This window comes from Hydra viridissima, unplaced genomic scaffold (genome assembly GCF_058129835.1).
Source record: "Hydra viridissima isolate aposymbiotic clone 2 unplaced genomic scaffold, HvirCarnegie_v1 scaffold_5, whole genome shotgun sequence".
In the NCBI taxonomy this organism is placed as follows: Eukaryota; Metazoa; Cnidaria; class Hydrozoa; order Anthoathecata; family Hydridae; genus Hydra; species Hydra viridissima.
This window is the reverse complement of record NW_028324304.1, coordinates 792,036-819,809: the sequence shown is the minus strand read 5'-3', so window position 1 is coordinate 819,809 and position 27,774 is coordinate 792,036. Positions and strand designations below refer to the sequence as shown.

The window sequence follows — 27,774 nt, the reverse complement described above, 5'->3', positions numbered from 1 at the left end:
CATGCCGTCATGTTTTTAACAGATGTGTGGCTATGAAAATAGCCTTTATTTTTTATCTTGTGTTCAGAGTACCGTTTATTTGGCTGCTGGTTTTGGAACCTTTTCGTTCTTCTTGGGAAGCAAAACGGCTTGTATGTTTGGCAGCACACCGCCACTGGCTATAGTAACACCTGACAACAACTTGTTCAACTCTTCGTCATTGCGAACAGCTAACTGTAAGTGTCGAGGAATGATTCTAGCTTTCTTATTGTCACGAGCAGCGTTACCGGCCAACTCCAAAATTTCGGCGGAGAGATACTCCAAAACAGCAGCTAAATAGACAGGTGCGCCTGAACCGATGCGATTGGCGTAGTGTCCTTTGCGCAAAAATCGGTGAACACGACCGACTGGAAACTGAAGTCCGGCTCTGAACGATCGAGTCTTTGCCTTGGCTTTAGCTTTTCCTCCTTTTCCACGTCCTGACATTTTAATTTCTTACACTGAGAAACAACGAGAGACAACCTAGAGATATTTGTGCGCGCTTTGAAATCAACTTACAAAATTCCTTTTTCTTATCAAAAACATTTGGTCTCGAACTGCACTTTTTTTAACGAATAGAAAAACTCCGTCAAACAATGCGCAAATTAGTTAATCTTTGAAGAACCAATGAGCTTGCGAGAAACAGAAATGTTCTCGAATTGGAGACCACAACTGCGCTTTATATAGGAAGTGATTCGGTTGCTTGTAATTTCAAATTTCAATTCTCTAAAACTCGTCGACATGTCTGACGCTCCAAAGGCCGGAGGAAAACAAGCGCCCAAGGTGGCCAAAAAGGGGGAAAAACGCGCTGGTAAGAAAGGCGGCAAGATCGCTGGTACTGGAGACAAAAAGCGCAAGAGAAAGAGGCGAGAATCCTACGCCATTTACATTTACAACGTCTTGAAGCAAGTTCACCCTGATGTTGGTGTTTCTTCCAAAGCGATGAGCATCATGAATTCTTTCGTCAACGACATTTTTGAAAGAATCGCTTCAGAAGCTTCACGACTAGCCCTCCAAAACAAGAAATCAACCATCTCTTCGCGTGAAATTCAAACAGCTGTGCGCCTCTTACTTCCCGGTGAGTTGGCCAAACACGCAGTGAGCGAAGGCACCAAGGCTGTTACTAAGTACACCAGCAGTAAATAGATGGAGCGCTATCTAAACGGCTATTTTCATAGCCACACATCTTGTAAAAGCATTGTACGCATTAGAACGCCTTAAATTGTAGTAGAGAGAAAGTACTTAAAATGCAATAGCTAGGCAGCCATTGTTTGCTCGTTTTAAATTGCAATTGCGACACCGCGTCTAAAGAGCGAGCGCTTTTCTAGACTTGCTTTTTTTGATGTTTAAACGTATAGCTTTTGCATCCACTTTGGATACAAAAAGTTATTACAGTAGGTAAACGCGTGAGAAAATCTTTCAACAACTACTTGAGCGCCACCTTTTTGCTTTTGATCAAAACCTTAGCCCTTATGACCCACCCATCGTTATTATTTGCTGCTACTACCACACTTTTGCTCCTTTTTTCTTTTTTCTTTTTTTTTTTTTTTTTCAAATGTATTGCGCGCATCTTTAGGAAATCAGACTTAAAGCAGCGCTTTAGATAAAAATCACCTTTCTAGCCCGATGATGGTGAGCAAAACACTTTATGTGTCAAGCGTCTACTCTAAACACTCAGTTAAACTATGCCTCGCTAAAAAACATTACTTAGAAATCAATTCAATTGCTTTTCATTTCGATTGAAACAAACTGAAACTGGTAAACTAAACCGTTTTTACACACCCCCTCTGCTTATCGCGGTGCAGCGTTCAAGTTCTAGATTGCCTATTAACGTTTAAAACAGATGTGTGGCTATAAAAATAGCCGTTTTTGATTGCTGAGGTGTTCCCCTTTTAACCACCAAAGCCGTACAATGTGCGACCTTGTCTTTTTAATGCGTAGACAACGTCCATAGCGGTGACTGTCTTTCTCTTGGCATGCTCTGTGTATGTTACAGCGTCGCGAATAACGTTTTCCAAAAAGACTTTTAGAACGCCTCGAGTCTCCTCGTAGATAAGTCCAGAGATACGCTTAACACCACCGCGACGAGCTAGACGACGTATGGCGGGCTTTGTGATTCCTTGGATGTTATCACGTAAAATCTTGCGATGACGCTTTGCGCCTCCTTTTCCAAGTCCTTTTCCTCCTTTACCGCGACCAGACATGATTAAAATTGTTTGAAGTTCAATTACTGTCTTTTTGCGTTTCTTTTTGTTTTTATTATGCGCTGGAAGCGCGACTTTTACCCTACATAGATGGAAACATCTTCGTCAAACAACCAATCGCAACGGTCCTTCGTCAAAAAGCCATCTGAACCAAAAAAACAAAAAAAAAAAAAACCAAAACAAACTGCCTTGTTTTTAACGCGCGTTTTCGCATTTAACGCTTTTATCCGTTCGCAAACAGAGCAGAAAAGTTTCTTTTCGGAATTCCACTACGTCGACCTGTCTTTGAAGTGTTTAAAAAAGCAGAAATTGTAGAGGCGAGACAAACGCGCTCTCTTTTCCCGTAGCCAAAAAACACGCCTACGTGGCCTTAATGCCTTATTTTGCATTTGTACTTGAACCAATCAAAGAGCACTTTCTTAGCACCAATCAGAATGCAGCTTTAAGTCGCGGCAAAGTCTAAAAATGTCAACAAAACGCGTTAAATTGAAAAACTTCAAAAGTTCAACTTAAACTGATAAGTGTAAGCGTAACTTACAATGGCCCGCACAAAACAAACAGCTAGAAAATCTACCGGCGGTAAAGCACCGAGAAAGCAGCTGGCAACAAAAGCAGCAAGAAAGAGTGCCCCGGCTACCGGCGGAGTAAAGAAACCCCACAGATACCGACCCGGTACCGTAGCTTTGAGAGAGATCCGAAGATACCAAAAATCGACAGAGCTCCTAATCAGAAAACTACCCTTCCAGCGATTGGTTCGCGAAATAGCTCAAGATTTCAAGACTGACTTGCGTTTCCAAAGCACCGCCGTCATGGCCTTACAAGAAGCTTCAGAAGCCTACTTAGTGGGTCTCTTCGAAGATACCAACTTGTGCGCCATCCATGCAAAGCGTGTCACTATTATGCCAAAAGACATTCAGTTGGCGAGAAGAATCAGAGGAGAGCGAGCTTAAAAAATGGTGCTTCTAAACAAAACGGCTATTTTCATAGCCACAAATCTGTTAAAAACGTTGTCGGCTTAGTGCCTTAAAACAAAACAAAACAAAAAAAAAAAACAACAAACAAACAAACACAAAGTAAACAAGTTCTACGCCTGGAACTTTGTTTTTAGAAAGATGTGTGGCTATGAAAATAGCCGTTTGACAAAAAGCGGGGTAGGTTAGGTTATTTCTTTTCCACTTTTGCGATGGTTTTCTTGGCTGCAGCTTTCTTCTTAGGTGTCGCTTTCACTTTCTTTACTGCGGGCTTTTTAGCAACCGGTTTCTGGGCGCTCTTTTTTGCGGGAGTCACTTTTTTCTTAGGAGTAGCTTTTTTCACTTTCTCTTTTTGTGCGACTTTTTTCACTGACGCAGCTTTCTTTTTTGGCGTGCTCTTCTTTTCAGCAGGCTTCTTTACTTCTTTGGCTTCTTTTTTGTGCTTCTTGGCGACTGCAGCAGGCTTCTTTAACGGTTTGGGCTTAGCTGCAATTCTAAAAGAACCCGACGCGCCAGTTCCTTTCACTTGTACGAGCTCGCCAGCAACCACCATGCGCTTTAAATTAATCTTGACTTGCGAATCGACGTTTTCACCCACCTTGTTGTTGGCCTTGACGTGCTTGGCGATAGCTTGTCTTGACGACCCTTTGCGTTCTTTAAGCGAATTAATAGCATCGACAATCATCGCCTTGTAGGGAGCATGATCAGCAGGCTTTTTAGGCGCAGACTTCTTTGTGGCCTTTTTCGGAGATGCAGCTTCAGTCATTTTTTTTTGTCGTGTTTCAGAGAAACGTTGCGTTCGTTTTTATAAAACTTCTAGATGTTTAGATGTTTTTATTTTTCAAGCGGAGTTTTATGCGGACTGTCGAGGAGACTTTTTTTTTTTTTTTTTTGCTCCACCGTCAGACTGCAAAGTGTGTTTTCGTGTTGACAGGCAAACCTCCACAGCTCGCGTCTCTCGCTCTCTTAAAGCTTCATTAGTTTTGAAATCTTCTAAAGAATAGTGACGCTTTGTAAATTGCGGCGTTTCGGTGCCACAGCATGTTAGAAGCGAAAGGTATCGCATCAAAACATCGAAAAAATAGTCTTTAAAAGCAATCGAGTGCGCGCATGGCCAAATAACATCAGCGCTACTTACTCTGGACAAAGCAGCTTAATTTCATCAAGAAACTGAACCATATGGCTTCCCAAAAAAGCTTATGCCAATCTCTTCTAAGCATTTGGTACCATACAAACTCAATAGAGGCGAAGGGCACAAACACGCGCGATTGCTGGAATATTTAATGCGTTAGCAACGCGTACTAACGACGATTTTTAGTTCAGACCAATTCTTTTTCTAAACACAGAGACACAACAAAGAACATTCCATGAAAAAGGAACACTATGTTGTGCTTATTCGTGTTCGTTAACAAAAACGATCGAAGGCTAAAACTGCGATAACGCAGTCAACATATATAAAGTCGCGGACACTAGAAAAAAAGGAAAAACTTAGCAACCTGAAAGTTCTGGACATCGTAAAAAAAAAAAATAAATAAAAAATAAAATTCATTATGGAAGGTAACGGTAAAAAAACGTTTGAGGAGATAAGAGAATGAGTGACGAATGCACAATACGGGGTCCATTCGGTTCTTCGTCTTCATAGTCATCGTTCGAGCGAAGCTTGGTGTTTTCTTTACAATTGTGCAGTCTTGGGAAGGCATGCAACTTTTGTTCAAGTTCATAAAGGCAAAACTGAATTAGAATATGGCGATTTTAAAAGATGCTCTACATTTCCGTTTGCTTTTCAAAGTGCAAATTTCGCTTTTGATTTCATGCGCTCATAACTGGCATTTCAAAAATGACACTTTAACACTCGTGAAAAGTGAATTTGGCGGCTTTTGCATGATGCAAAGTTATTAAAATCGCGCGAGGCATCAGTTATAAGGTGTTCACAACCGAAGTTATTGCAGATCAATTCCATCTCTCGTTTTTTCATTTTCAGAAAAGTTCATTTTTCTCCGCTTTATAACATCATAACCATTAGGCTTAGCTGCTTTAGCCTTAGCGAGGTCCTTGACATTAGAAAAGCACCAGTTGGAATTTTATTTTTGCTAAAAATAAAGGCTAACAAATGCAACAGAAATATCTATCTTGCAAGGAACTCGTTCATAATTGAAAAACAAATACAAAGTCAGCTACTTAGTTAGTTAGTTAGTTAGTTAGTTAGTTAGTTAGTTAGTTAGTTAGTTAGTTAGTTAGTTAGTTAGTTAGTTAGTTAGTTAGTTAGTTAGTTAGTTAGTTAGTTAGTTAGTTAGTTAGTTAGTTAGTTAGTTAGTTAGTTAGTTAGTTAGTTAGTTAGTTAGTTAGTTAGTCTCTCAGTGAGTTAGTTGGTTAGTTAGTTAGTTAGTTAGTTAGTTAGTTAGTTAGTTAGTTAGTTAGTTAGTTAGTTAGTTAGTTAGTTAGTTAGTTAGTTAGTTAGTTAGTTAGTTAGTTAGTTAGTTAGTTAGTTAGTTAGTTAGTTAGTTAGTTAGTTAGTTAGTCAGTTAGTTAGTTAGTTAGTTAGTTAGTTAGTTAGTTAGTTAGTTAGTTAGTTAGTTAGTTAGTTAGTTAGTTAGTTAGTTAGTTAGTTAGTTAGTTAGTTAGTTAGTTAGTTAGTTAGTTAGTTAGTTAGTTAGTTAGTTAGTTAGTTAGTCTCTCAGTGAGTTAGTTGGTTAGTTAGTTAGTTAGTTAGTTAGTTAGTTAGTTAGTTAGTTAGTTAGTTAGTTAGTTAGTTAGTTAGTTAGTTAGTTAGTTAGTTAGTTAGTTAGTTAGTTAGTTAGTTAGTTAGTTAGTTAGTTAGTTAGTTAGTTAGTTAGTTAGTTAGTTAGTCAGTTAGTTAGTTAGTTAGTTAGTTAGTTAGTTAGTTAGTTAGTTAGTCTCTCAGTGAGTTAGTTGGTTAGTTAGTTAGTTAGTTAGTTAGTTAGTTAGTTAGTTAGTTAGTTAGTTAGTCTCTCAGTGAGTTAGTTGGTTAGTTAGTTAGTTAGTTAGTTAGTTAGTTAGTTAGTTAGTTAGTTAGTCTATCAGTGAGTTAGTTGGTTAGTTAGTTAGTTAGTTAGTTAGTTAGTTAGTTAGTTAGTTAGTTAGTTAGTTAGTTAGTTAGTTAGTTAGTTAGTTAGTTAGTTAGTTAGTTAGTTAGTTAGTTAGTTAGTCTCTCAGTGAGTTAGTTGGTTAGTTAGTTAGTTAGTTAGTTAGTTAGTTAGTTAGTTAGTTAGTTAGTTAGTTAGTTAGTTAGTTAGTTAGTTAGTTAGTTAGTTAGTTAGTTAGTTAGTTAGTTAGTTAGTTAGTTAGTCAGTTAGTTAGTTAGTTAGTTAGTTAGTTAGTTAGTTAGTTAGTCTCTCAGTGAGTTAGTTGGTTAGTTAGTTAGTTAGTTAGTTAGTTAGTTAGTTAGTTAGTTAGTTAGTCTCTCAGTGAGTTAGTTGGTTAGTTAGTTAGTTAGTTAGTTAGTTAGTTAGTTAGTTAGTTAGTTAGTTAGTTAGTCTCTCAGTGAGTTAGTTGGTTAGTTAGTTAGTTAGTTAGTTAGTTAGTTAGTTAGTTAGTTAGTTAGTTAGTTAGTTAGTTAGTTAGTTAGTTAGTTAGTTAGTTAGTTGGTTAGTTAGTTAGTTAGTTAGTCAATCAGTTAGTTAGTTAGTTAGTTAGTTAGTCAGTCAGTTAGTTAGTTAGTCAGTCAGTCAGTTAGTTGGTTAGTCAGTCAGTTAGTTAGTCATTCAGTTAGTTAGTTTGTATCTTAGTTAGTTTGTTAGGTACTAAGTTAGGCAGATACGTGAAAAATGACGATAGATGACGATAAATGAGGACAATAATTAAAATGTAGCTACTTTGTAAAATCTTATTACTTTAACTAAAGTTTTAGTACTTTGTTAAAATAGCATGAGAACTAACGCTACCCCACAAGCTTTTTAAAGTTCTTTTTTAAGGTTTCAGCAACCCATCCGACGTTGCGAGAAACACCTGATAGTTACTGTGAAAAAAGGTATTGGCCAACAACTCGACTGTCGCGTTTTATTCTTTCCGGGGTTTTAGGGACGGGTCATTTAGAAAACAAAATGTAAAAGAACTAGAGCGTCGTAACTTTGTTATATGTTGAGTTTTGTGCCCGTCGCAAGTTTGACGTGTTTTAATTGAAGGAATGTTTAGTTCTAGCTTTACGTTTTTTTCCTTTAATGTAAAATAAAGGGTTGTCTGCGCATGCTGTGATTTTTGTTTCGACTTTGTCAAGTGTTATGACTTTGATCATTTGCTTTATTTCGAAGTGTCTCAAGAGTGTGTCAGCTTGGAGTATGTATGAGTTTTCGACAGCGGACGTCTTTGTCTTTACCCCTCTTGTTTGTTAGACATGACGTGCAATGACCCGTTCACTTCTTTTCGTTGACGTTTTTTTTCGCATTTCAAAAAACTACTGACCAAGAGAACGTGCGCAGAAGAAAAATGACAAGGTAAAACCAACAACAAAAAACCATGCAATTAAGGATTACACACAGACAAACACGCAAGTGTAAAAAACGGAAATTTTTTTTTTTTTTTTTTTTTTTCGTGCTGCCGCTTTTTTGTTTGTTTTTTTTTGTTTTGTTTTGTTTTTGTTGCTGCTGCTGATGCTAATGCCGTCACTGCTGCTTAACCTCGCTCTTTGTTTTTTTCTCCGCTAAATATACTTTTTTGCTGAAATCCTAAGGGAGCTAAATTCTTACGGAGGCGCTTAAATCTTCTTTGTTATTTTCCTACAGCCTATAGATGGTCGCCAATCTGGGCACGTGCGTGTTCACTTTTTATTCAAGTTACGTTGGATCCTTTCAAAACTTGGAATCTTGAACATGCACGTGACCTGTGAGGTAACCGAACTGTTTTTTCTCCCTCAGGTTATAACTTAAAACGTTTCAAAGATGGCGTGTAAACCCCACCATGTATTTTCTTGTAACGGGATGCGTGTGCTCTTTTTATCCCCTAACAGCTTTAAAAAGAGATTTTGAACCCCCCTCCCCTCCCTTCCTTACACACACACACACACACACACACACACACACACTTCTTTATATTCTCCTTAGTGTGTTTAAGCTCATGCCGTCATGTTTTTAACAGATGTGTGGCTATGAAAATAGCCTTTATTTTTTATCTTGTGTTCAGAGTACCGTTTATTTGGCTGCTGGTTTTGGAACCTTTTCGTTCTTCTTGGGAAGCAAAACGGCTTGTATGTTTGGCAGCACACCGCCACTGGCTATAGTAACACCTGACAACAACTTGTTCAACTCTTCGTCATTGCGAACAGCTAACTGTAAGTGTCGAGGAATGATTCTAGCTTTCTTATTGTCACGAGCAGCGTTACCGGCCAACTCCAAAATTTCGGCGGAGAGATACTCCAAAACAGCAGCTAAATAGACAGGTGCGCCTGAACCGATGCGATTGGCGTAGTGTCCTTTGCGCAAAAATCGGTGAACACGACCGACTGGAAACTGAAGTCCGGCTCTGAACGATCGAGTCTTTGCCTTGGCTTTAGCTTTTCCTCCTTTTCCACGTCCTGACATTTTAATTTCTTACACTGAGAAACAACGAGAGACAACCTAGAGATATTTGTGCGCGCTTTGAAATCAACTTACAAAATTCCTTTTTCTTATCAAAAACATTTGGTCTCGAACTGCACTTTTTTTAACGAATAGAAAAACTCCGTCAAACAATGCGCAAATTAGTTAATCTTTGAAGAACCAATGAGCTTGCGAGAAACAGAAATGTTCTCGAATTGGAGACCACAACTGCGCTTTATATAGGAAGTGATTCGGTTGCTTGTAATTTCAAATTTCAATTCTCTAAAACTCGTCGACATGTCTGACGCTCCAAAGGCCGGAGGAAAACAAGCGCCCAAGGTGGCCAAAAAGGGGGAAAAACGCGCTGGTAAGAAAGGCGGCAAGATCGCTGGTACTGGAGACAAAAAGCGCAAGAGAAAGAGGCGAGAATCCTACGCCATTTACATTTACAACGTCTTGAAGCAAGTTCACCCTGATGTTGGTGTTTCTTCCAAAGCGATGAGCATCATGAATTCTTTCGTCAACGACATTTTTGAAAGAATCGCTTCAGAAGCTTCACGACTAGCCCTCCAAAACAAGAAATCAACCATCTCTTCGCGTGAAATTCAAACAGCTGTGCGCCTCTTACTTCCCGGTGAGTTGGCCAAACACGCAGTGAGCGAAGGCACCAAGGCTGTTACTAAGTACACCAGCAGTAAATAGATGGAGCGCTATCTAAACGGCTATTTTCATAGCCACACATCTTGTAAAAGCATTGTACGCATTAGAACGCCTTAAATTGTAGTAGAGAGAAAGTACTTAAAATGCAATAGCTAGGCAGCCATTGTTTGCTCGTTTTAAATTGCGACACCGCGTCTAAAGAGCGAGCGCTTTTCTAGACTTGCTTTTTTTGATGTTTAAACGTATAGCTTTTGCATCCACTTTGGATACAAAAAGTTATTACAGTAGGTAAACGCGTGAGAAAATCTTTCAACAACTACTTGAGCGCCACCTTTTTGCTTTTGATCAAAACCTTAGCCCTTATGACCCACCCATCGTTATTATTTGCTGCTACTACCACACTTTTGCTCCTTTTTTCTTTTTTCTTTTTTTTTTTTTTTTTCAAATGTATTGCGCGCATCTTTAGGAAATCAGACTTAAAGCAGCGCTTTAGATAAAAATCACCTTTCTAGCCCGATGATGGTGAGCAAAACACTTTATGTGTCAAGCGTCTACTCTAAACACTCAGTTAAACTATGCCTCGCTAAAAAACATTACTTAGAAATCAATTCAATTGCTTTTCATTTCGATTGAAACAAACTGAAACTGGTAAACTAAACCGTTTTTACACACCCCCTCTGCTTATCGCGGTGCAGCGTTCAAGTTCTAGATTGCCTATTAACGTTTAAAACAGATGTGTGGCTATAAAAATAGCCGTTTTTGATTGCTGAGGTGTTCCCCTTTTAACCACCAAAGCCGTACAATGTGCGACCTTGTCTTTTTAATGCGTAGACAACGTCCATAGCGGTGACTGTCTTTCTCTTGGCATGCTCTGTGTATGTTACAGCGTCGCGAATAACGTTTTCCAAAAAGACTTTTAGAACGCCTCGAGTCTCCTCGTAGATAAGTCCAGAGATACGCTTAACACCACCGCGACGAGCTAGACGACGTATGGCGGGCTTTGTGATTCCTTGGATGTTATCACGTAAAATCTTGCGATGACGCTTTGCGCCTCCTTTTCCAAGTCCTTTTCCTCCTTTACCGCGACCAGACATGATTAAAATTGTTTGAAGTTCAATTACTGTCTTTTTGCGTTTCTTTTTGTTTTTATTATGCGCTGGAAGCGCGACTTTTACCCTACATAGATGGAAACATCTTCGTCAAACAACCAATCGCAACGGTCCTTCGTCAAAAAGCCATCTGAACCAAAAAAACAAAAAAAAAAAAAACCAAAACAAACTGCCTTGTTTTTAACGCGCGTTTTCGCATTTAACGCTTTTATCCGTTCGCAAACAGAGCAGAAAAGTTTCTTTTCGGAATTCCACTACGTCGACCTGTCTTTGAAGTGTTTAAAAAAGCAGAAATTGTAGAGGCGAGACAAACGCGCTCTCTTTTCCCGTAGCCAAAAAACACGCCTACGTGGCCTTAATGCCTTATTTTGCATTTGTACTTGAACCAATCAAAGAGCACTTTCTTAGCACCAATCAGAATGCAGCTTTAAGTCGCGGCAAAGTCTAAAAATGTCAACAAAACGCGTTAAATTGAAAAACTTCAAAAGTTCAACTTAAACTGATAAGTGTAAGCGTAACTTACAATGGCCCGCACAAAACAAACAGCTAGAAAATCTACCGGCGGTAAAGCACCGAGAAAGCAGCTGGCAACAAAAGCAGCAAGAAAGAGTGCCCCGGCTACCGGCGGAGTAAAGAAACCCCACAGATACCGACCCGGTACCGTAGCTTTGAGAGAGATCCGAAGATACCAAAAATCGACAGAGCTGCTAATCAGAAAACTACCCTTCCAGCGATTGGTTCGCGAAATAGCTCAAGATTTCAAGACTGACTTGCGTTTCCAAAGCACCGCCGTCATGGCCTTACAAGAAGCTTCAGAAGCCTACTTAGTGGGTCTCTTCGAAGATACCAACTTGTGCGCCATCCATGCAAAGCGTGTCACTATTATGCCAAAAGACATTCAGTTGGCGAGAAGAATCAGAGGAGAGCGAGCTTAAAAAATGGTGCTTCTAAACAAAACGGCTATTTTCATAGCCACAAATCTGTTAAAAACGTTGTCGGCTTAGTGCCTTAAAACAAAACAAAACAAAAAAAAAAAACAACAAACAAACAAACACAAAGTAAACAAGTTCTACGCCTGGAACTTTGTTTTTAGAAAGATGTGTGGCTATGAAAATAGCCGTTTGACAAAAAGCGGGGTAGGTTAGGTTATTTCTTTTCCACTTTTGCGATGGTTTTCTTGGCTGCAGCTTTCTTCTTAGGTGTCGCTTTCACTTTCTTTACTGCGGGCTTTTTAGCAACCGGTTTCTGGGCGCTCTTTTTTGCGGGAGTCACTTTTTTCTTAGGAGTAGCTTTTTTCACTTTCTCTTTTTGTGCGACTTTTTTCACTGACGCAGCTTTCTTTTTTGGCGTGCTCTTCTTTTCAGCAGGCTTCTTTACTTCTTTGGCTTCTTTTTTGTGCTTCTTGGCGACTGCAGCAGGCTTCTTTAACGGTTTGGGCTTAGCTGCAATTCTAAAAGAACCCGACGCGCCAGTTCCTTTCACTTGTACGAGCTCGCCAGCAACCACCATGCGCTTTAAATTAATCTTGACTTGCGAATCGACGTTTTCACCCACCTTGTTGTTGGCCTTGACGTGCTTGGCGATAGCTTGTCTTGACGACCCTTTGCGTTCTTTAAGCGAATTAATAGCATCGACAATCATCGCCTTGTAGGGAGCATGATCAGCAGGCTTTTTAGGCGCAGACTTCTTTGTGGCCTTTTTCGGAGATGCAGCTTCAGTCATTTTTTTTTTGTCGTGTTTCAGAGAAACGTTGCGTTCGTTTTTATAAAACTTCTAGATGTTTAGATGTTTTTATTTTTCAAGCGGAGTTTTATGCGGACTGTCGAGGAGACTTTTTTTTTTTTTTTTTTGCTCCACCGTCAGACTGCAAAGTGTGTTTTCGTGTTGACAGGCAAACCTCCACAGCTCGCGTCTCTCGCTCTCTTAAAGCTTCATTAGTTTTGAAATCTTCTAAAGAATAGTGACGCTTTGTAAATTGCGGCGTTTCGGTGCCACAGCATGTTAGAAGCGAAAGGTATCGCATCAAAACATCGAAAAAATAGTCTTTAAAAGCAATCGAGTGCGCGCATGGCCAAATAACATCAGCGCTACTTACTCTGGACAAAGCAGCTTAATTTCATCAAGAAACTGAACCATATGGCTTCCCAAAAAAGCTTATGCCAATCTCTTCTAAGCATTTGGTACCATACAAACTCAATAGAGGCGAAGGGCACAAACACGCGCGATTGCTGGAATATTTAATGCGTTAGCAACGCGTACTAACGACGATTTTTAGTTCAGACCAATTCTTTTTCTAAACACAGAGACACAACAAAGAACATTCCATGAAAAAGGAACACTATGTTGTGCTTATTCGTGTTCGTTAACAAAAACGATCGAAGGCTAAAACTGCGATAACGCAGTCAACATATATAAAGTCGCGGACACTAGAAAAAAAGGAAAAACTTAGCAACCTGAAAGTTCTGGACATCGTAAAAAAAAAAAATAAATAAAAAATAAAATTCATTATGGAAGGTAACGGTAAAAAAACGTTTGAGGAGATAAGAGAATGAGTGACGAATGCACAATACGGGGTCCATTCGGTTCTTCGTCTTCATAGTCATCGTTCGAGCGAAGCTTGGTGTTTTCTTTACAATTGTGCAGTCTTGGGAAGGCATGCAACTTTTGTTCAAGTTCATAAAGGCAAAACTGAATTAGAATATGGCGATTTTAAAAGATGCTCTACATTTCCGTTTGCTTTTCAAAGTGCAAATTTCGCTTTTGATTTCATGCGCTCATAACTGGCATTTCAAAAATGACACTTTAACACTCGTGAAAAGTGAATTTGGCGGCTTTTGCATGATGCAAAGTTATTAAAATCGCGCGAGGCATCAGTTATAAGGTGTTCACAACCGAAGTTATTGCAGATCAATTCCATCTCTCGTTTTTTCATTTTCAGAAAAGTTCATTTTTCTCCGCTTTATAACATCATAACCATTAGGCTTAGCTGCTTTAGCCTTAGCGAGGTCCTTGACATTAGAAAAGCACCAGTTGGAATTTTATTTTTGCTAAAAATAAAGGCTAACAAATGCAACAGAAATATCTATCTTGCAAGGAACTCGTTCATAATTGAAAAACAAATACAAAGTCAGCTACTTAGTTAGTTAGTTAGTTAGTTAGTTAGTTAGTTAGTTAGTTAGTTAGTTAGTTAGTTAGTTAGTTAGTTAGTTAGTTAGTTAGTTAGTTAGTTAGTTAGTTAGTTAGTTAGTTAGTTAGTTAGTTAGTTAGTTAGTTAGTTAGTTAGTTAGTTAGTCTCTCAGTGAGTTAGTTGGTTAGTTAGTTAGTTAGTTAGTTAGTTAGTTAGTTAGTTAGTTAGTTAGTTAGTTAGTTAGTTAGTTAGTTAGTTAGTTAGTTAGTTAGTTAGTTAGTTAGTTAGTTAGTTAGTTAGTTAGTTAGTTAGTTAGTTAGTTAGTTAGTTAGTCTCTCAGTGAGTTAGTTGGTTAGTTAGTTAGTTAGTTAGTTAGTTAGTTAGTTAGTTAGTTAGTTAGTTAGTTAGTTAGTTAGTTAGTTAGTTAGTTAGTTAGTTAGTTAGTTAGTTAGTTAGTTAGTTAGTTAGTTAGTTAGTTAGTTAGTTAGTTAGTTAGTTAGTCAGTTAGTTAGTTAGTTAGTTAGTTAGTTAGTTAGTTAGTTAGTTAGTCTCTCAGTGAGTTAGTTGGTTAGTTAGTTAGTTAGTTAGTTAGTTAGTTAGTTAGTTAGTTAGTTAGTTAGTCTCTCAGTGAGTTAGTTGGTTAGTTAGTTAGTTAGTTAGTTAGTTAGTTAGTTAGTTAGTTAGTTAGTTAGTTAGTTAGTCTCTCAGTGAGTTAGTTGGTTAGTTAGTTAGTTAGTTAGTTAGTTAGTTAGTTAGTTAGTTAGTTAGTTAGTTAGTTAGTTAGTTAGTTAGTTAGTTAGTTAGTTGGTTAGTTAGTTAGTTAGTTAGTCAATCAGTTAGTTAGTTAGTTAGTTAGTTAGTCAGTCAGTTAGTTAGTTAGTCAGTCAGTCAGTTAGTTGGTTAGTCAGTCAGTTAGTTAGTCATTCAGTTAGTTAGTTTGTATCTTAGTTAGTTTGTTAGGTACTAAGTTAGGCAGATACGTGAAAAATGACGATAGATGACGATAAATGAGGACAATAATTAAAATGTAGCTACTTTGTAAAATCTTATTACTTTAACTAAAGTTTTAGTACTTTGTTAAAATAGCATGAGAACTAACGCTACCCCACAAGCTTTTTAAAGTTCTTTTTTAAGGTTTCAGCAACCCATCCGACGTTGCGAGAAACACCTGATAGTTACTGTGAAAAAAGGTATTGGCCAACAACTCGACTGTCGCGTTTTATTCTTTCCGGGGTTTTAGGGACGGGTCATTTAGAAAACAAAATGTAAAAGAACTAGAGCGTCGTAACTTTGTTATATGTTGAGTTTTGTGCCCGTCGCAAGTTTGACGTGTTTTAATTGAAGGAATGTTTAGTTCTAGCTTTACGTTTTTTTCCTTTAATGTAAAATAAAGGGTTGTCTGCGCATGCTGTGATTTTTGTTTCGACTTTGTCAAGTGTTATGACTTTGATCATTTGCTTTATTTCGAAGTGTCTCAAGAGTGTGTCAGCTTGGAGTATGTATGAGTTTTCGACAGCGGACGTCTTTGTCTTTACCCCTCTTGTTTGTTAGACATGACGTGCAATGACCCGTTCACTTCTTTTCGTTGACGTTTTTTTTCGCATTTCAAAAAACTACTGACCAAGAGAACGTGCGCAGAAGAAAAATGACAAGGTAAAACCAACAACAAAAAACCATGCAATTAAGGATTACACACAGACAAACACGCAAGTGTAAAAAACGGAAATTTTTTTTTTTTTTTTTTTTTTTCGTGCTGCCGCTTTTTTGTTTGTTTTTTTTTGTTTTGTTTTGTTTTTGTTGCTGCTGCTGATGCTAATGCCGTCACTGCTGCTTAACCTCGCTCTTTGTTTTTTTCTCCGCTAAATATACTTTTTTGCTGAAATCCTAAGGGAGCTAAATTCTTACGGAGGCGCTTAAATCTTCTTTGTTATTTTCCTACAGCCTATAGATGGTCGCCAATCTGGGCACGTGCGTGTTCACTTTTTATTCAAGTTACGTTGGATCCTTTCAAAACTTGGAATCTTGAACATGCACGTGACCTGTGAGGTAACCGAACTGTTTTTTCTCCCTCAGGTTATAACTTAAAACGTTTCAAAGATGGCGTGTAAACCCCACCATGTATTTTTTTGTAACGGGATGCGTGTGCTCTTTTTATCCCCTAACAGCTTTAAAAAGAGATTTTGAACCCCCCTCCCCTCCCTTCCTTACACACACACACACACACACACACACACACACACTTCTTTATATTCTCCTTAGTGTGTTTAAGCTCATGCCGTCATGTTTTTAACAGATGTGTGGCTATGAAAATAGCCTTTATTTTTTATCTTGTGTTCAGAGTACCGTTTATTTGGCTGCTGGTTTTGGAACCTTTTCGTTCTTCTTGGGAAGCAAAACGGCTTGTATGTTTGGCAGCACACCGCCACTGGCTATAGTAACACCTGACAACAACTTGTTCAACTCTTCGTCATTGCGAACAGCTAACTGTAAGTGTCGAGGAATGATTCTAGCTTTCTTATTGTCACGAGCAGCGTTACCGGCCAACTCCAAAATTTCGGCGGAGAGATACTCCAAAACAGCAGCTAAATAGACAGGTGCGCCTGAACCGATGCGATTGGCGTAGTGTCCTTTGCGCAAAAATCGGTGAACACGACCGACTGGAAACTGAAGTCCGGCTCTGAACGATCGAGTCTTTGCCTTGGCTTTAGCTTTTCCTCCTTTTCCACGTCCTGACATTTTAATTTCTTACACTGAGAAACAACGAGAGACAACCTAGAGATATTTGTGCGCGCTTTGAAATCAACTTACAAAATTCCTTTTTCTTATCAAAAACATTTGGTCTCGAACTGCACTTTTTTTAACGAATAGAAAAACTCCGTCAAACAATGCGCAAATTAGTTAATCTTTGAAGAACCAATGAGCTTGCGAGAAACAGAAATGTTCTCGAATTGGAGACCACAACTGCGCTTTATATAGGAAGTGATTCGGTTGCTTGTAATTTCAAATTTCAATTCTCTAAAACTCGTCGACATGTCTGACGCTCCAAAGGCCGGAGGAAAACAAGCGCCCAAGGTGGCCAAAAAGGGGGAAAAACGCGCTGGTAAGAAAGGCGGCAAGATCGCTGGTACTGGAGACAAAAAGCGCAAGAGAAAGAGGCGAGAATCCTACGCCATTTACATTTACAACGTCTTGAAGCAAGTTCACCCTGATGTTGGTGTTTCTTCCAAAGCGATGAGCATCATGAATTCTTTCGTCAACGACATTTTTGAAAGAATCGCTTCAGAAGCTTCACGACTAGCCCTCCAAAACAAGAAATCAACCATCTCTTCGCGTGAAATTCAAACAGCTGTGCGCCTCTTACTTCCCGGTGAGTTGGCCAAACACGCAGTGAGCGAAGGCACCAAGGCTGTTACTAAGTACACCAGCAGTAAATAGATGGAGCGCTATCTAAACGGCTATTTTCATAGCCACACATCTTGTAAAAGCATTGTACGCATTAGAACGCCTTAAATTGTAGTAGAGAGAAAGTACTTAAAATGCAATAGCTAGGCAGCCATTGTTTGCTCGTTTTAAATTGCGACACCGCGTCTAAAGAGCGAGCGCTTTTCTAGACTTGCTTTTTTTGATGTTTAAACGTATAGCTTTTGCATCCACTTTGGATACAAAAAGTTATTACAGTAGGTAAACGCGTGAGAAAATCTTTCAACAACTACTTGAGCGCCACCTTTTTGCTTTTGATCAAAACCTTAGCCCTTATGACCCACCCATCGTTATTATTTGCTGCTACTACCACACTTTTGCTCCTTTTTTCTTTTTTCTTTTTTTTTTTTTTTTTCAAATGTATTGCGCGCATCTTTAGGAAATCAGACTTAAAGCAGCGCTTTAGATAAAAATCACCTTTCTAGCCCGATGATGGTGAGCAAAACACTTTATGTGTCAAGCGTCTACTCTAAACACTCAGTTAAACTATGCCTCGCTAAAAAACATTACTTAGAAATCAATTCAATTGCTTTTCATTTCGATTGAAACAAACTGAAACTGGTAAACTAAACCGTTTTTACACACCCCCTCTGCTTATCGCGGTGCAGCGTTCAAGTTCTAGATTGCCTATTAACGTTTAAAACAGATGTGTGGCTATAAAAATAGCCGTTTTTGATTGCTGAGGTGTTCCCCTTTTAACCACCAAAGCCGTACAATGTGCGACCTTGTCTTTTTAATGCGTAGACAACGTCCATAGCGGTGACTGTCTTTCTCTTGGCATGCTCTGTGTATGTTACAGCGTCGCGAATAACGTTTTCCAAAAAGACTTTTAGAACGCCTCGAGTCTCCTCGTAGATAAGTCCAGAGATACGCTTAACACCACCGCGACGAGCTAGACGACGTATGGCGGGCTTTGTGATTCCTTGGATGTTATCACGTAAAATCTTGCGATGACGCTTTGCGCCTCCTTTTCCAAGTCCTTTTCCTCCTTTACCGCGACCAGACATGATTAAAATTGTTTGAAGTTCAATTACTGTCTTTTTGCGTTTCTTTTTGTTTTTATTATGCGCTGGAAGCGCGACTTTTACCCTACATAGATGGAAACATCTTCGTCAAACAACCAATCGCAACGGTCCTTCGTCAAAAAGCCATCTGAACCAAAAAAACAAAAAAAAAAAAAACCAAAACAAACTGCCTTGTTTTTAACGCGCGTTTTCGCATTTAACGCTTTTATCCGTTCGCAAACAGAGCAGAAAAGTTTCTTTTCGGAATTCCACTACGTCGACCTGTCTTTGAAGTGTTTAAAAAAGCAGAAATTGTAGAGGCGAGACAAACGCGCTCTCTTTTCCCGTAGCCAAAAAACACGCCTACGTGGCCTTAATGCCTTATTTTGCATTTGTACTTGAACCAATCAAAGAGCACTTTCTTAGCACCAATCAGAATGCAGCTTTAAGTCGCGGCAAAGTCTAAAAATGTCAACAAAACGCGTTAAATTGAAAAACTTCAAAAGTTCAACTTAAACTGATAAGTGTAAGCGTAACTTACAATGGCCCGCACAAAACAAACAGCTAGAAAATCTACCGGCGGTAAAGCACCGAGAAAGCAGCTGGCAACAAAAGCAGCAAGAAAGAGTGCCCCGGCTACCGGCGGAGTAAAGAAACCCCACAGATACCGACCCGGTACCGTAGCTTTGAGAGAGATCCGAAGATACCAAAAATCGACAGAGCTCCTAATCAGAAAACTACCCTTCCAGCGATTGGTTCGCGAAATAGCTCAAGATTTCAAGACTGACTTGCGTTTCCAAAGCACCGCCGTCATGGCCTTACAAGAAGCTTCAGAAGCCTACTTAGTGGGTCTCTTCGAAGATACCAACTTGTGCGCCATCCATGCAAAGCGTGTCACTATTATGCCAAAAGACATTCAGTTGGCGAGAAGAATCAGAGGAGAGCGAGCTTAAAAAATGGTGCTTCTAAACAAAACGGCTATTTTCATAGCCACAAATCTGTTAAAAACGTTGTCGGCTTAGTGCCTTAAAACAAAACAAAACAAAAAAAAAAAACAACAAACAAACAAACACAAAGTAAACAAGTTCTACGCCTGGAACTTTGTTTTTAGAAAGATGTGTGGCTATGAAAATAGCCGTTTGACAAAAAGCGGGGTAGGTTAGGTTATTTCTTTTCCACTTTTGCGATGGTTTTCTTGGCTGCAGCTTTCTTCTTAGGTGTCGCTTTCACTTTCTTTACTGCGGGCTTTTTAGCAACCGGTTTCTGGGCGCTCTTTTTTGCGGGAGTCACTTTTTTCTTAGGAGTAGCTTTTTTCACTTTCTCTTTTTGTGCGACTTTTTTCACTGACGCAGCTTTCTTTTTTGGCGTGCTCTTCTTTTCAGCAGGCTTCTTTACTTCTTTGGCTTCTTTTTTGTGCTTCTTGGCGACTGCAGCAGGCTTCTTTAACGGTTTGGGCTTAGCTGCAATTCTAAAAGAACCCGACGCGCCAGTTCCTTTCACTTGTACGAGCTCGCCAGCAACCACCATGCGCTTTAAATTAATCTTGACTTGCGAATCGACGTTTTCACCCACCTTGTTGTTGGCCTTGACGTGCTTGGCGATAGCTTGTCTTGACGACCCTTTGCGTTCTTTAAGCGAATTAATAGCATCGACAATCATCGCCTTGTAGGGAGCATGATCAGCAGGCTTTTTAGGCGCAGACTTCTTTGTGGCCTTTTTCGGAGATGCAGCTTCAGTCATTTTTTTTTTGTCGTGTTTCAGAGAAACGTTGCGTTCGTTTTTATAAAACTTCTAGATGTTTAGATGTTTTTATTTTTCAAGCGGAGTTTTATGCGGACTGTCGAGGAGACTTTTTTTTTTTTTTTTTTGCTCCACCGTCAGACTGCAAAGTGTGTTTTCGTGTTGACAGGCAAACCTCCACAGCTCGCGTCTCTCGCTCTCTTAAAGCTTCATTAGTTTTGAAATCTTCTAAAGAATAGTGACGCTTTGTAAATTGCGGCGTTTCGGTGCCACAGCATGTTAGAAGCGAAAGGTATCGCATCAAAACATCGAAAAAATAGTCTTTAAAAGCAATCGAGTGCGCGCATGGCCAAATAACATCAGCGCTACTTACTCTGGACAAAGCAGCTTAATTTCATCAAGAAACTGAACCATATGGCTTCCCAAAAAAGCTTATGCCAATCTCTTCTAAGCATTTGGTACCATACAAACTCAATAGAGGCGAAGGGCACAAACACGCGCGATTGCTGGAATATTTAATGCGTTAGCAACGCGTACTAACGACGATTTTTAGTTCAGACCAATTCTTTTTCTAAACACAGAGACACAACAAAGAACATTCCATGAAAAAGGAACACTATGTTGTGCTTATTCGTGTTCGTTAACAAAAACGATCGAAGGCTAAAACTGCGATAACGCAGTCAACATATATAAAGTCGCGGACACTAGAAAAAAAGGAAAAACTTAGCAACCTGAAAGTTCTGGACATCGTAAAAAAAAAAAATAAATAAAAAATAAAATTCATTATGGAAGGTAACGGTAAAAAAACGTTTGAGGAGATAAGAGAATGAGTGACGAATGCACAATACGGGGTCCATTCGGTTCTTCGTCTTCATAGTCATCGTTCGAGCGAAGCTTGGTGTTTTCTTTACAATTGTGCAGTCTTGGGAAGGCATGCAACTTTTGTTCAAGTTCATAAAGGCAAAACTGAATTAGAATATGGCGATTTTAAAAGATGCTCTACATTTCCGTTTGCTTTTCAAAGTGCAAATTTCGCTTTTGATTTCATGCGCTCATAACTGGCATTTCAAAAATGACACTTTAACACTCGTGAAAAGTGAATTTGGCGGCTTTTGCATGATGCAAAGTTATTAAAATCGCGCGAGGCATCAGTTATAAGGTGTTCACAACCGAAGTTATTGCAGATCAATTCCATCTCTCGTTTTTTCATTTTCAGAAAAGTTCATTTTTCTCCGCTTTATAACATCATAACCATTAGGCTTAGCTGCTTTAGCCTTAGCGAGGTCCTTGACATTAGAAAAGCACCAGTTGGAATTTTATTTTTGCTAAAAATAAAGGCTAACAAATGCAACAGAAATATCTATCTTGCAAGGAACTCGTTCATAATTGAAAAACAAATACAAAGTCAGCTACTTAGTTAGTTAGTTAGTTAGTTAGTTAGTTAGTTAGTTAGTTAGTTAGTTAGTTAGTTAGTTAGTTAGTTAGTTAGTTAGTTAGTTAGTTAGTTAGTTAGTTAGTTAGTTAGTTAGTTAGTTAGTTAGTTAGTTAGTTAGTTAGTTAGTTAGTCTCTCAGTGAGTTAGTTGGTTAGTTAGTTAGTTAGTTAGTTAGTTAGTTAGTTAGTTAGTTAGTTAGTTAGTTAGTTAGTTAGTTAGTTAGTTAGTTAGTTAGTTAGTTAGTTAGTTAGTTAGTTAGTTAGTTAGTTAGTTAGTTAGTTAGTTAGTTAGTTAGTTAGTTAGTCAGTTAGTTAGTTAGTTAGTTAGTTAGTTAGTTAGTTAGTTAGTCTCTCAGTGAGTTAGTTGGTTAGTTAGTTAGTTAGTTAGTTAGTTAGTTAGTTAGTTAGTTAGTTAGTCTCTCAGTGAGTTAGTTGGTTAGTTAGTTAGTTAGTTAGTTAGTTAGTTAGTTAGTTAGTTAGTTAGTTAGTTAGTCTCTCAGTGAGTTAGTTGGTTAGTTAGTTAGTTAGTTAGTTAGTTAGTTAGTTAGTTAGTTAGTTAGTTAGTTAGTTAGTTAGTTAGTTAGTTAGTTAGTTAGTTAGTTGGTTAGTTAGTTAGTTAGTTAGTCAATCAGTTAGTTAGTTAGTTAGTTAGTTAGTCAGTCAGTTAGTTAGTTAGTCAGTCAGTCAGTTAGTTGGTTAGTCAGTCAGTTAGTTAGTCATTCAGTTAGTTAGTTTGTATCTTAGTTAGTTTGTTAGGTACTAAGTTAGGCAGATACGTGAAAAATGACGATAGATGACGATAAATGAGGACAATAATTAAAATGTAGCTACTTTGTAAAATCTTATTACTTTAACTAAAGTTTTAGTACTTTGTTAAAATAGCATGAGAACTAACGCTACCCCACAAGCTTTTTAAAGTTCTTTTTTAAGGTTTCAGCAACCCATCCGACGTTGCGAGAAACACCTGATAGTTACTGTGAAAAAAGGTATTGGCCAACAACTCGACTGTCGCGTTTTATTCTTTCCGGGGTTTTAGGGACGGGTCATTTAGAAAACAAAATGTAAAAGAACTAGAGCGTCGTAACTTTGTTATATGTTGAGTTTTGTGCCCGTCGCAAGTTTGACGTGTTTTAATTGAAGGAATGTTTAGTTCTAGCTTTACGTTTTTTTCCTTTAATGTAAAATAAAGGGTTGTCTGCGCATGCTGTGATTTTTGTTTCGACTTTGTCAAGTGTTATGACTTTGATCATTTGCTTTATTTCGAAGTGTCTCAAGAGTGTGTCAGCTTGGAGTATGTATGAGTTTTCGACAGCGGACGTCTTTGTCTTTACCCCTCTTGTTTGTTAGACATGACGTGCAATGACCCGTTCACTTCTTTTCGTTGACGTTTTTTTTCGCATTTCAAAAAACTACTGACCAAGAGAACGTGCGCAGAAGAAAAATGACAAGGTAAAACCAACAACAAAAAACCATGCAATTAAGGATTACACACAGACAAACACGCAAGTGTAAAAAACGGAAATTTTTTTTTTTTTTTTTTTTTTTCGTGCTGCCGCTTTTTTGTTTGTTTTTTTTTGTTTTGTTTTGTTTTTGTTGCTGCTGCTGATGCTAATGCCGTCACTGCTGCTTAACCTCGCTCTTTGTTTTTTTCTCCGCTAAATATACTTTTTTGCTGAAATCCTAAGGGAGCTAAATTCTTACGGAGGCGCTTAAATCTTCTTTGTTATTTTCCTACAGCCTATAGATGGTCGCCAATCTGGGCACGTGCGTGTTCACTTTTTATTCAAGTTACGTTGGATCCTTTCAAAACTTGGAATCTTGAACATGCACGTGACCTGTGAGGTAACCGAACTGTTTTTTCTCCCTCAGGTTATAACTTAAAACGTTTCAAAGATGGCGTGTAAACCCCACCATGTATTTTCTTGTAACGGGATGCGTGTGCTCTTTTTATCCCCTAACAGCTTTAAAAAGAGATTTTGAACCCCCCTCCCCTCCCTTCCTTACACACACACACACACACACACACACACACTTCTTTATATTCTCCTTAGTGTGTTTAAGCTCATGCCGTCATGTTTTTAACAGATGTGTGGCTATGAAAATAGCCTTTATTTTTTATCTTGTGTTCAGAGTACCGTTTATTTGGCTGCTGGTTTTGGAACCTTTTCGTTCTTCTTGGGAAGCAAAACGGCTTGTATGTTTGGCAGCACACCGCCACTGGCTATAGTAACACCTGACAACAACTTGTTCAACTCTTCGTCATTGCGAACAGCTAACTGTAAGTGTCGAGGAATGATTCTAGCTTTCTTATTGTCACGAGCAGCGTTACCGGCCAACTCCAAAATTTCGGCGGAGAGATACTCCAAAACAGCAGCTAAATAGACAGGTGCGCCTGAACCGATGCGATTGGCGTAGTGTCCTTTGCGCAAAAATCGGTGAACACGACCGACTGGAAACTGAAGTCCGGCTCTGAACGATCGAGTCTTTGCCTTGGCTTTAGCTTTTCCTCCTTTTCCACGTCCTGACATTTTAATTTCTTACACTGAGAAACAACGAGAGACAACCTAGAGATATTTGTGCGCGCTTTGAAATCAACTTACAAAATTCCTTTTTCTTATCAAAAACATTTGGTCTCGAACTGCACTTTTTTTAACGAATAGAAAAACTCCGTCAAACAATGCGCAAATTAGTTAATCTTTGAAGAACCAATGAGCTTGCGAGAAACAGAAATGTTCTCGAATTGGAGACCACAACTGCGCTTTATATAGGAAGTGATTCGGTTGCTTGTAATTTCAAATTTCAATTCTCTAAAACTCGTCGACATGTCTGACGCTCCAAAGGCCGGAGGAAAACAAGCGCCCAAGGTGGCCAAAAAGGGGGAAAAACGCGCTGGTAAGAAAGGCGGCAAGATCGCTGGTACTGGAGACAAAAAGCGCAAGAGAAAGAGGCGAGAATCCTACGCCATTTACATTTACAACGTCTTGAAGCAAGTTCACCCTGATGTTGGTGTTTCTTCCAAAGCGATGAGCATCATGAATTCTTTCGTCAACGACATTTTTGAAAGAATCGCTTCAGAAGCTTCACGACTAGCCCTCCAAAACAAGAAATCAACCATCTCTTCGCGTGAAATTCAAACAGCTGTGCGCCTCTTACTTCCCGGTGAGTTGGCCAAACACGCAGTGAGCGAAGGCACCAAGGCTGTTACTAAGTACACCAGCAGTAAATAGATGGAGCGCTATCTAAACGGCTATTTTCATAGCCACACATCTTGTAAAAGCATTGTACGCATTAGAACGCCTTAAATTGTAGTAGAGAGAAAGTACTTAAAATGCAATAGCTAGGCAGCCATTGTTTGCTCGTTTTAAATTGCGACACCGCGTCTAAAGAGCGAGCGCTTTTCTAGACTTGCTTTTTTTGATGTTTAAACGTATAGCTTTTGCATCCACTTTGGATACAAAAAGTTATTACAGTAGGTAAACGCGTGAGAAAATCTTTCAACAACTACTTGAGCGCCACCTTTTTGCTTTTGATCAAAACCTTAGCCCTTATGACCCACCCATCGTTATTATTTGCTGCTACTACCACACTTTTGCTCCTTTTTTCTTTTTTCTTTTTTTTTTTTTTTTTCAAATGTATTGCGCGCATCTTTAGGAAATCAGACTTAAAGCAGCGCTTTAGATAAAAATCACCTTTCTAGCCCGATGATGGTGAGCAAAACACTTTATGTGTCAAGCGTCTACTCTAAACACTCAGTTAAACTATGCCTCGCTAAAAAACATTACTTAGAAATCAATTCAATTGCTTTTCATTTCGATTGAAACAAACTGAAACTGGTAAACTAAACCGTTTTTACACACCCCCTCTGCTTATCGCGGTGCAGCGTTCAAGTTCTAGATTGCCTATTAACGTTTAAAACAGATGTGTGGCTATAAAAATAGCCGTTTTTGATTGCTGAGGTGTTCCCCTTTTAACCACCAAAGCCGTACAATGTGCGACCTTGTCTTTTTAATGCGTAGACAACGTCCATAGCGGTGACTGTCTTTCTCTTGGCATGCTCTGTGTATGTTACAGCGTCGCGAATAACGTTTTCCAAAAAGACTTTTAGAACGCCTCGAGTCTCCTCGTAGATAAGTCCAGAGATACGCTTAACACCACCGCGACGAGCTAGACGACGTATGGCGGGCTTTGTGATTCCTTGGATGTTATCACGTAAAATCTTGCGATGACGCTTTGCGCCTCCTTTTCCAAGTCCTTTTCCTCCTTTACCGCGACCAGACATGATTAAAATTGTTTGAAGTTCAATTACTGTCTTTTTGCGTTTCTTTTTGTTTTTATTATGCGCTGGAAGCGCGACTTTTACCCTACATAGATGGAAACATCTTCGTCAAACAACCAATCGCAACGGTCCTTCGTCAAAAAGCCATCTGAACCAAAAAAACAAAAAAAAAAAAAACCAAAACAAACTGCCTTGTTTTTAACGCGCGTTTTCGCATTTAACGCTTTTATCCGTTCGCAAACAGAGCAGAAAAGTTTCTTTTCGGAATTCCACTACGTCGACCTGTCTTTGAAGTGTTTAAAAAAGCAGAAATTGTAGAGGCGAGACAAACGCGCTCTCTTTTCCCGTAGCCAAAAAACACGCCTACGTGGCCTTAATGCCTTATTTTGCATTTGTACTTGAACCAATCAAAGAGCACTTTCTTAGCACCAATCAGAATGCAGCTTTAAGTCGCGGCAAAGTCTAAAAATGTCAACAAAACGCGTTAAATTGAAAAACTTCAAAAGTTCAACTTAAACTGATAAGTGTAAGCGTAACTTACAATGGCCCGCACAAAACAAACAGCTAGAAAATCTACCGGCGGTAAAGCACCGAGAAAGCAGCTGGCAACAAAAGCAGCAAGAAAGAGTGCCCCGGCTACCGGCGGAGTAAAGAAACCCCACAGATACCGACCCGGTACCGTAGCTTTGAGAGAGATCCGAAGATACCAAAAATCGACAGAGCTCCTAATCAGAAAACTACCCTTCCAGCGATTGGTTCGCGAAATAGCTCAAGATTTCAAGACTGACTTGCGTTTCCAAAGCACCGCCGTCATGGCCTTACAAGAAGCTTCAGAAGCCTACTTAGTGGGTCTCTTCGAAGATACCAACTTGTGCGCCATCCATGCAAAGCGTGTCACTATTATGCCAAAAGACATTCAGTTGGCGAGAAGAATCAGAGGAGAGCGAGCTTAAAAAATGGTGCTTCTAAACAAAACGGCTATTTTCATAGCCACAAATCTGTTAAAAACGTTGTCGGCTTAGTGCCTTAAAACAAAACAAAACAAAAAAAAAAAACAACAAACAAACAAACACAAAGTAAACAAGTTCTACGCCTGGAACTTTGTTTTTAGAAAGATGTGTGGCTATGAAAATAGCCGTTTGACAAAAAGCGGGGTAGGTTAGGTTATTTCTTTTCCACTTTTGCGATGGTTTTCTTGGCTGCAGCTTTCTTCTTAGGTGTCGCTTTCACTTTCTTTACTGCGGGCTTTTTAGCAACCGGTTTCTGGGCGCTCTTTTTTGCGGGAGTCACTTTTTTCTTAGGAGTAGCTTTTTTCACTTTCTCTTTTTGTGCGACTTTTTTCACTGACGCAGCTTTCTTTTTTGGCGTGCTCTTCTTTTCAGCAGGCTTCTTTACTTCTTTGGCTTCTTTTTTGTGCTTCTTGGCGACTGCAGCAGGCTTCTTTAACGGTTTGGGCTTAGCTGCAATTCTAAAAGAACCCGACGCGCCAGTTCCTTTCACTTGTACGAGCTCGCCAGCAACCACCATGCGCTTTAAATTAATCTTGACTTGCGAATCGACGTTTTCACCCACCTTGTTGTTGGCCTTGACGTGCTTGGCGATAGCTTGTCTTGACGACCCTTTGCGTTCTTTAAGCGAATTAATAGCATCGACAATCATCGCCTTGTAGGGAGCATGATCAGCAGGCTTTTTAGGCGCAGACTTCTTTGTGGCCTTTTTCGGAGATGCAGCTTCAGTCATTTTTTTTTTGTCGTGTTTCAGAGAAACGTTGCGTTCGTTTTTATAAAACTTCTAGATGTTTAGATGTTTTTATTTTTCAAGCGGAGTTTTATGCGGACTGTCGAGGAGACTTTTTTTTTTTTTTTTTTGCTCCACCGTCAGACTGCAAAGTGTGTTTTCGTGTTGACAGGCAAACCTCCACAGCTCGCGTCTCTCGCTCTCTTAAAGCTTCATTAGTTTTGAAATCTTCTAAAGAATAGTGACGCTTTGTAAATTGCGGCGTTTCGGTGCCACAGCATGTTAGAAGCGAAAGGTATCGCATCAAAACATCGAAAAAATAGTCTTTAAAAGCAATCGAGTGCGCGCATGGCCAAATAACATCAGCGCTACTTACTCTGGACAAAGCAGCTTAATTTCATCAAGAAACTGAACCATATGGCTTCCCAAAAAAGCTTATGCCAATCTCTTCTAAGCATTTGGTACCATACAAACTCAATAGAGG

General features: G+C 39.2%; 12 protein-coding genes and 4 pseudogenes across 12 annotated transcripts; 8 read left to right on the top strand and 8 right to left on the bottom strand.

Annotated features, from left to right (window-relative positions):
- Nucleotides 1–75: 75 nt before the first annotated feature.
- On the bottom strand, nucleotides 76–465 carry LOC149887677 (histone H2A, orphon). Its single transcript, XM_090088810.1, has one exon. The coding sequence runs from the start codon at nucleotides 463–465 to the stop codon at nucleotides 76–78; it is 390 nt and encodes a 129-aa protein (XP_089944936.1).
- Nucleotides 466–759: 294 nt separating this feature from the next.
- LOC149887676 (late histone H2B.L4 pseudogene) lies at nucleotides 760–1,164 on the top strand (annotated as a pseudogene).
- Nucleotides 1,165–2,761: 1,597 nt separating this feature from the next.
- LOC149887675 (histone H3) lies at nucleotides 2,762–3,172 on the top strand. The gene has a single exon (XM_090088809.1). The coding sequence runs from the start codon at nucleotides 2,762–2,764 to the stop codon at nucleotides 3,170–3,172; it is 411 nt and encodes a 136-aa protein (XP_089944935.1).
- A 211-nt stretch (nucleotides 3,173–3,383) lies between these two features.
- LOC149887674 (histone H1.0-A-like) lies at nucleotides 3,384–3,959 on the bottom strand. Its single transcript, XM_090088808.1, has one exon. The coding sequence runs from the start codon at nucleotides 3,957–3,959 to the stop codon at nucleotides 3,384–3,386; it is 576 nt and encodes a 191-aa protein (XP_089944934.1).
- Nucleotides 3,960–8,337: 4,378 nt separating this feature from the next.
- Nucleotides 8,338–8,727, bottom strand: LOC149887673 (histone H2A, orphon). Its single transcript, XM_090088807.1, has one exon. The coding sequence runs from the start codon at nucleotides 8,725–8,727 to the stop codon at nucleotides 8,338–8,340; it is 390 nt and encodes a 129-aa protein (XP_089944933.1).
- A 294-nt stretch (nucleotides 8,728–9,021) lies between these two features.
- LOC149887672 (late histone H2B.L4 pseudogene) lies at nucleotides 9,022–9,426 on the top strand (annotated as a pseudogene).
- Nucleotides 9,427–10,166: 740 nt separating this feature from the next.
- Nucleotides 10,167–10,478, bottom strand: LOC149887671 (histone H4). Its single transcript, XM_090086987.1, has one exon. It carries the CDS (start codon nucleotides 10,476–10,478, stop codon nucleotides 10,167–10,169), a length of 312 nt encoding a protein of 103 aa, XP_089943113.1.
- A 539-nt stretch (nucleotides 10,479–11,017) lies between these two features.
- LOC149887670 (histone H3) lies at nucleotides 11,018–11,428 on the top strand. The gene has a single exon (XM_090088806.1). The coding sequence runs from the start codon at nucleotides 11,018–11,020 to the stop codon at nucleotides 11,426–11,428; it is 411 nt and encodes a 136-aa protein (XP_089944932.1).
- A 4,538-nt stretch (nucleotides 11,429–15,966) lies between these two features.
- On the bottom strand, nucleotides 15,967–16,356 carry LOC149887669 (histone H2A, orphon). The gene has a single exon (XM_090088805.1). It carries the CDS (start codon nucleotides 16,354–16,356, stop codon nucleotides 15,967–15,969), a length of 390 nt encoding a protein of 129 aa, XP_089944931.1.
- A 294-nt stretch (nucleotides 16,357–16,650) lies between these two features.
- Nucleotides 16,651–17,055, top strand: LOC149887668 (late histone H2B.L4 pseudogene; annotated as a pseudogene).
- Nucleotides 17,056–17,795: 740 nt separating this feature from the next.
- On the bottom strand, nucleotides 17,796–18,107 carry LOC149887667 (histone H4). The gene has a single exon (XM_090086796.1). It carries the CDS (start codon nucleotides 18,105–18,107, stop codon nucleotides 17,796–17,798), a length of 312 nt encoding a protein of 103 aa, XP_089942922.1.
- Nucleotides 18,108–18,646: 539 nt separating this feature from the next.
- LOC149887666 (histone H3) lies at nucleotides 18,647–19,057 on the top strand. The gene has a single exon (XM_090088804.1). The coding sequence runs from the start codon at nucleotides 18,647–18,649 to the stop codon at nucleotides 19,055–19,057; it is 411 nt and encodes a 136-aa protein (XP_089944930.1).
- Nucleotides 19,058–23,415: 4,358 nt separating this feature from the next.
- LOC149887665 (histone H2A, orphon) lies at nucleotides 23,416–23,805 on the bottom strand. The gene has a single exon (XM_090088803.1). The coding sequence runs from the start codon at nucleotides 23,803–23,805 to the stop codon at nucleotides 23,416–23,418; it is 390 nt and encodes a 129-aa protein (XP_089944929.1).
- A 294-nt stretch (nucleotides 23,806–24,099) lies between these two features.
- On the top strand, nucleotides 24,100–24,504 carry LOC149887664 (late histone H2B.L4 pseudogene; annotated as a pseudogene).
- Nucleotides 24,505–25,244: 740 nt separating this feature from the next.
- On the bottom strand, nucleotides 25,245–25,556 carry LOC149887663 (histone H4). Its single transcript, XM_090086797.1, has one exon. It carries the CDS (start codon nucleotides 25,554–25,556, stop codon nucleotides 25,245–25,247), a length of 312 nt encoding a protein of 103 aa, XP_089942923.1.
- A 539-nt stretch (nucleotides 25,557–26,095) lies between these two features.
- Nucleotides 26,096–26,506, top strand: LOC149887662 (histone H3). Its single transcript, XM_090088802.1, has one exon. It carries the CDS (start codon nucleotides 26,096–26,098, stop codon nucleotides 26,504–26,506), a length of 411 nt encoding a protein of 136 aa, XP_089944928.1.
- Nucleotides 26,507–27,774: the final 1,268 nt, after the last annotated feature.

Coding starts and splice junctions, on each gene's coding strand:
- LOC149887669 (XM_090088805.1), bottom strand. CDS start 16,356: ATGTCAGGACGTGGAAAAGGAGGAAAAGCTAAAGCCAAGGCAAAGACT.
- LOC149887677 (XM_090088810.1), bottom strand. CDS start 465: ATGTCAGGACGTGGAAAAGGAGGAAAAGCTAAAGCCAAGGCAAAGACT.
- LOC149887665 (XM_090088803.1), bottom strand. CDS start 23,805: ATGTCAGGACGTGGAAAAGGAGGAAAAGCTAAAGCCAAGGCAAAGACT.
- LOC149887673 (XM_090088807.1), bottom strand. CDS start 8,727: ATGTCAGGACGTGGAAAAGGAGGAAAAGCTAAAGCCAAGGCAAAGACT.
- LOC149887667 (XM_090086796.1), bottom strand. CDS start 18,107: ATGTCTGGTCGCGGTAAAGGAGGAAAAGGACTTGGAAAAGGAGGCGCA.
- LOC149887670 (XM_090088806.1), top strand. CDS start 11,018: ATGGCCCGCACAAAACAAACAGCTAGAAAATCTACCGGCGGTAAAGCA.
- LOC149887662 (XM_090088802.1), top strand. CDS start 26,096: ATGGCCCGCACAAAACAAACAGCTAGAAAATCTACCGGCGGTAAAGCA.
- LOC149887671 (XM_090086987.1), bottom strand. CDS start 10,478: ATGTCTGGTCGCGGTAAAGGAGGAAAAGGACTTGGAAAAGGAGGCGCA.
- LOC149887674 (XM_090088808.1), bottom strand. CDS start 3,959: ATGACTGAAGCTGCATCTCCGAAAAAGGCCACAAAGAAGTCTGCGCCT.
- LOC149887663 (XM_090086797.1), bottom strand. CDS start 25,556: ATGTCTGGTCGCGGTAAAGGAGGAAAAGGACTTGGAAAAGGAGGCGCA.
- LOC149887666 (XM_090088804.1), top strand. CDS start 18,647: ATGGCCCGCACAAAACAAACAGCTAGAAAATCTACCGGCGGTAAAGCA.
- LOC149887675 (XM_090088809.1), top strand. CDS start 2,762: ATGGCCCGCACAAAACAAACAGCTAGAAAATCTACCGGCGGTAAAGCA.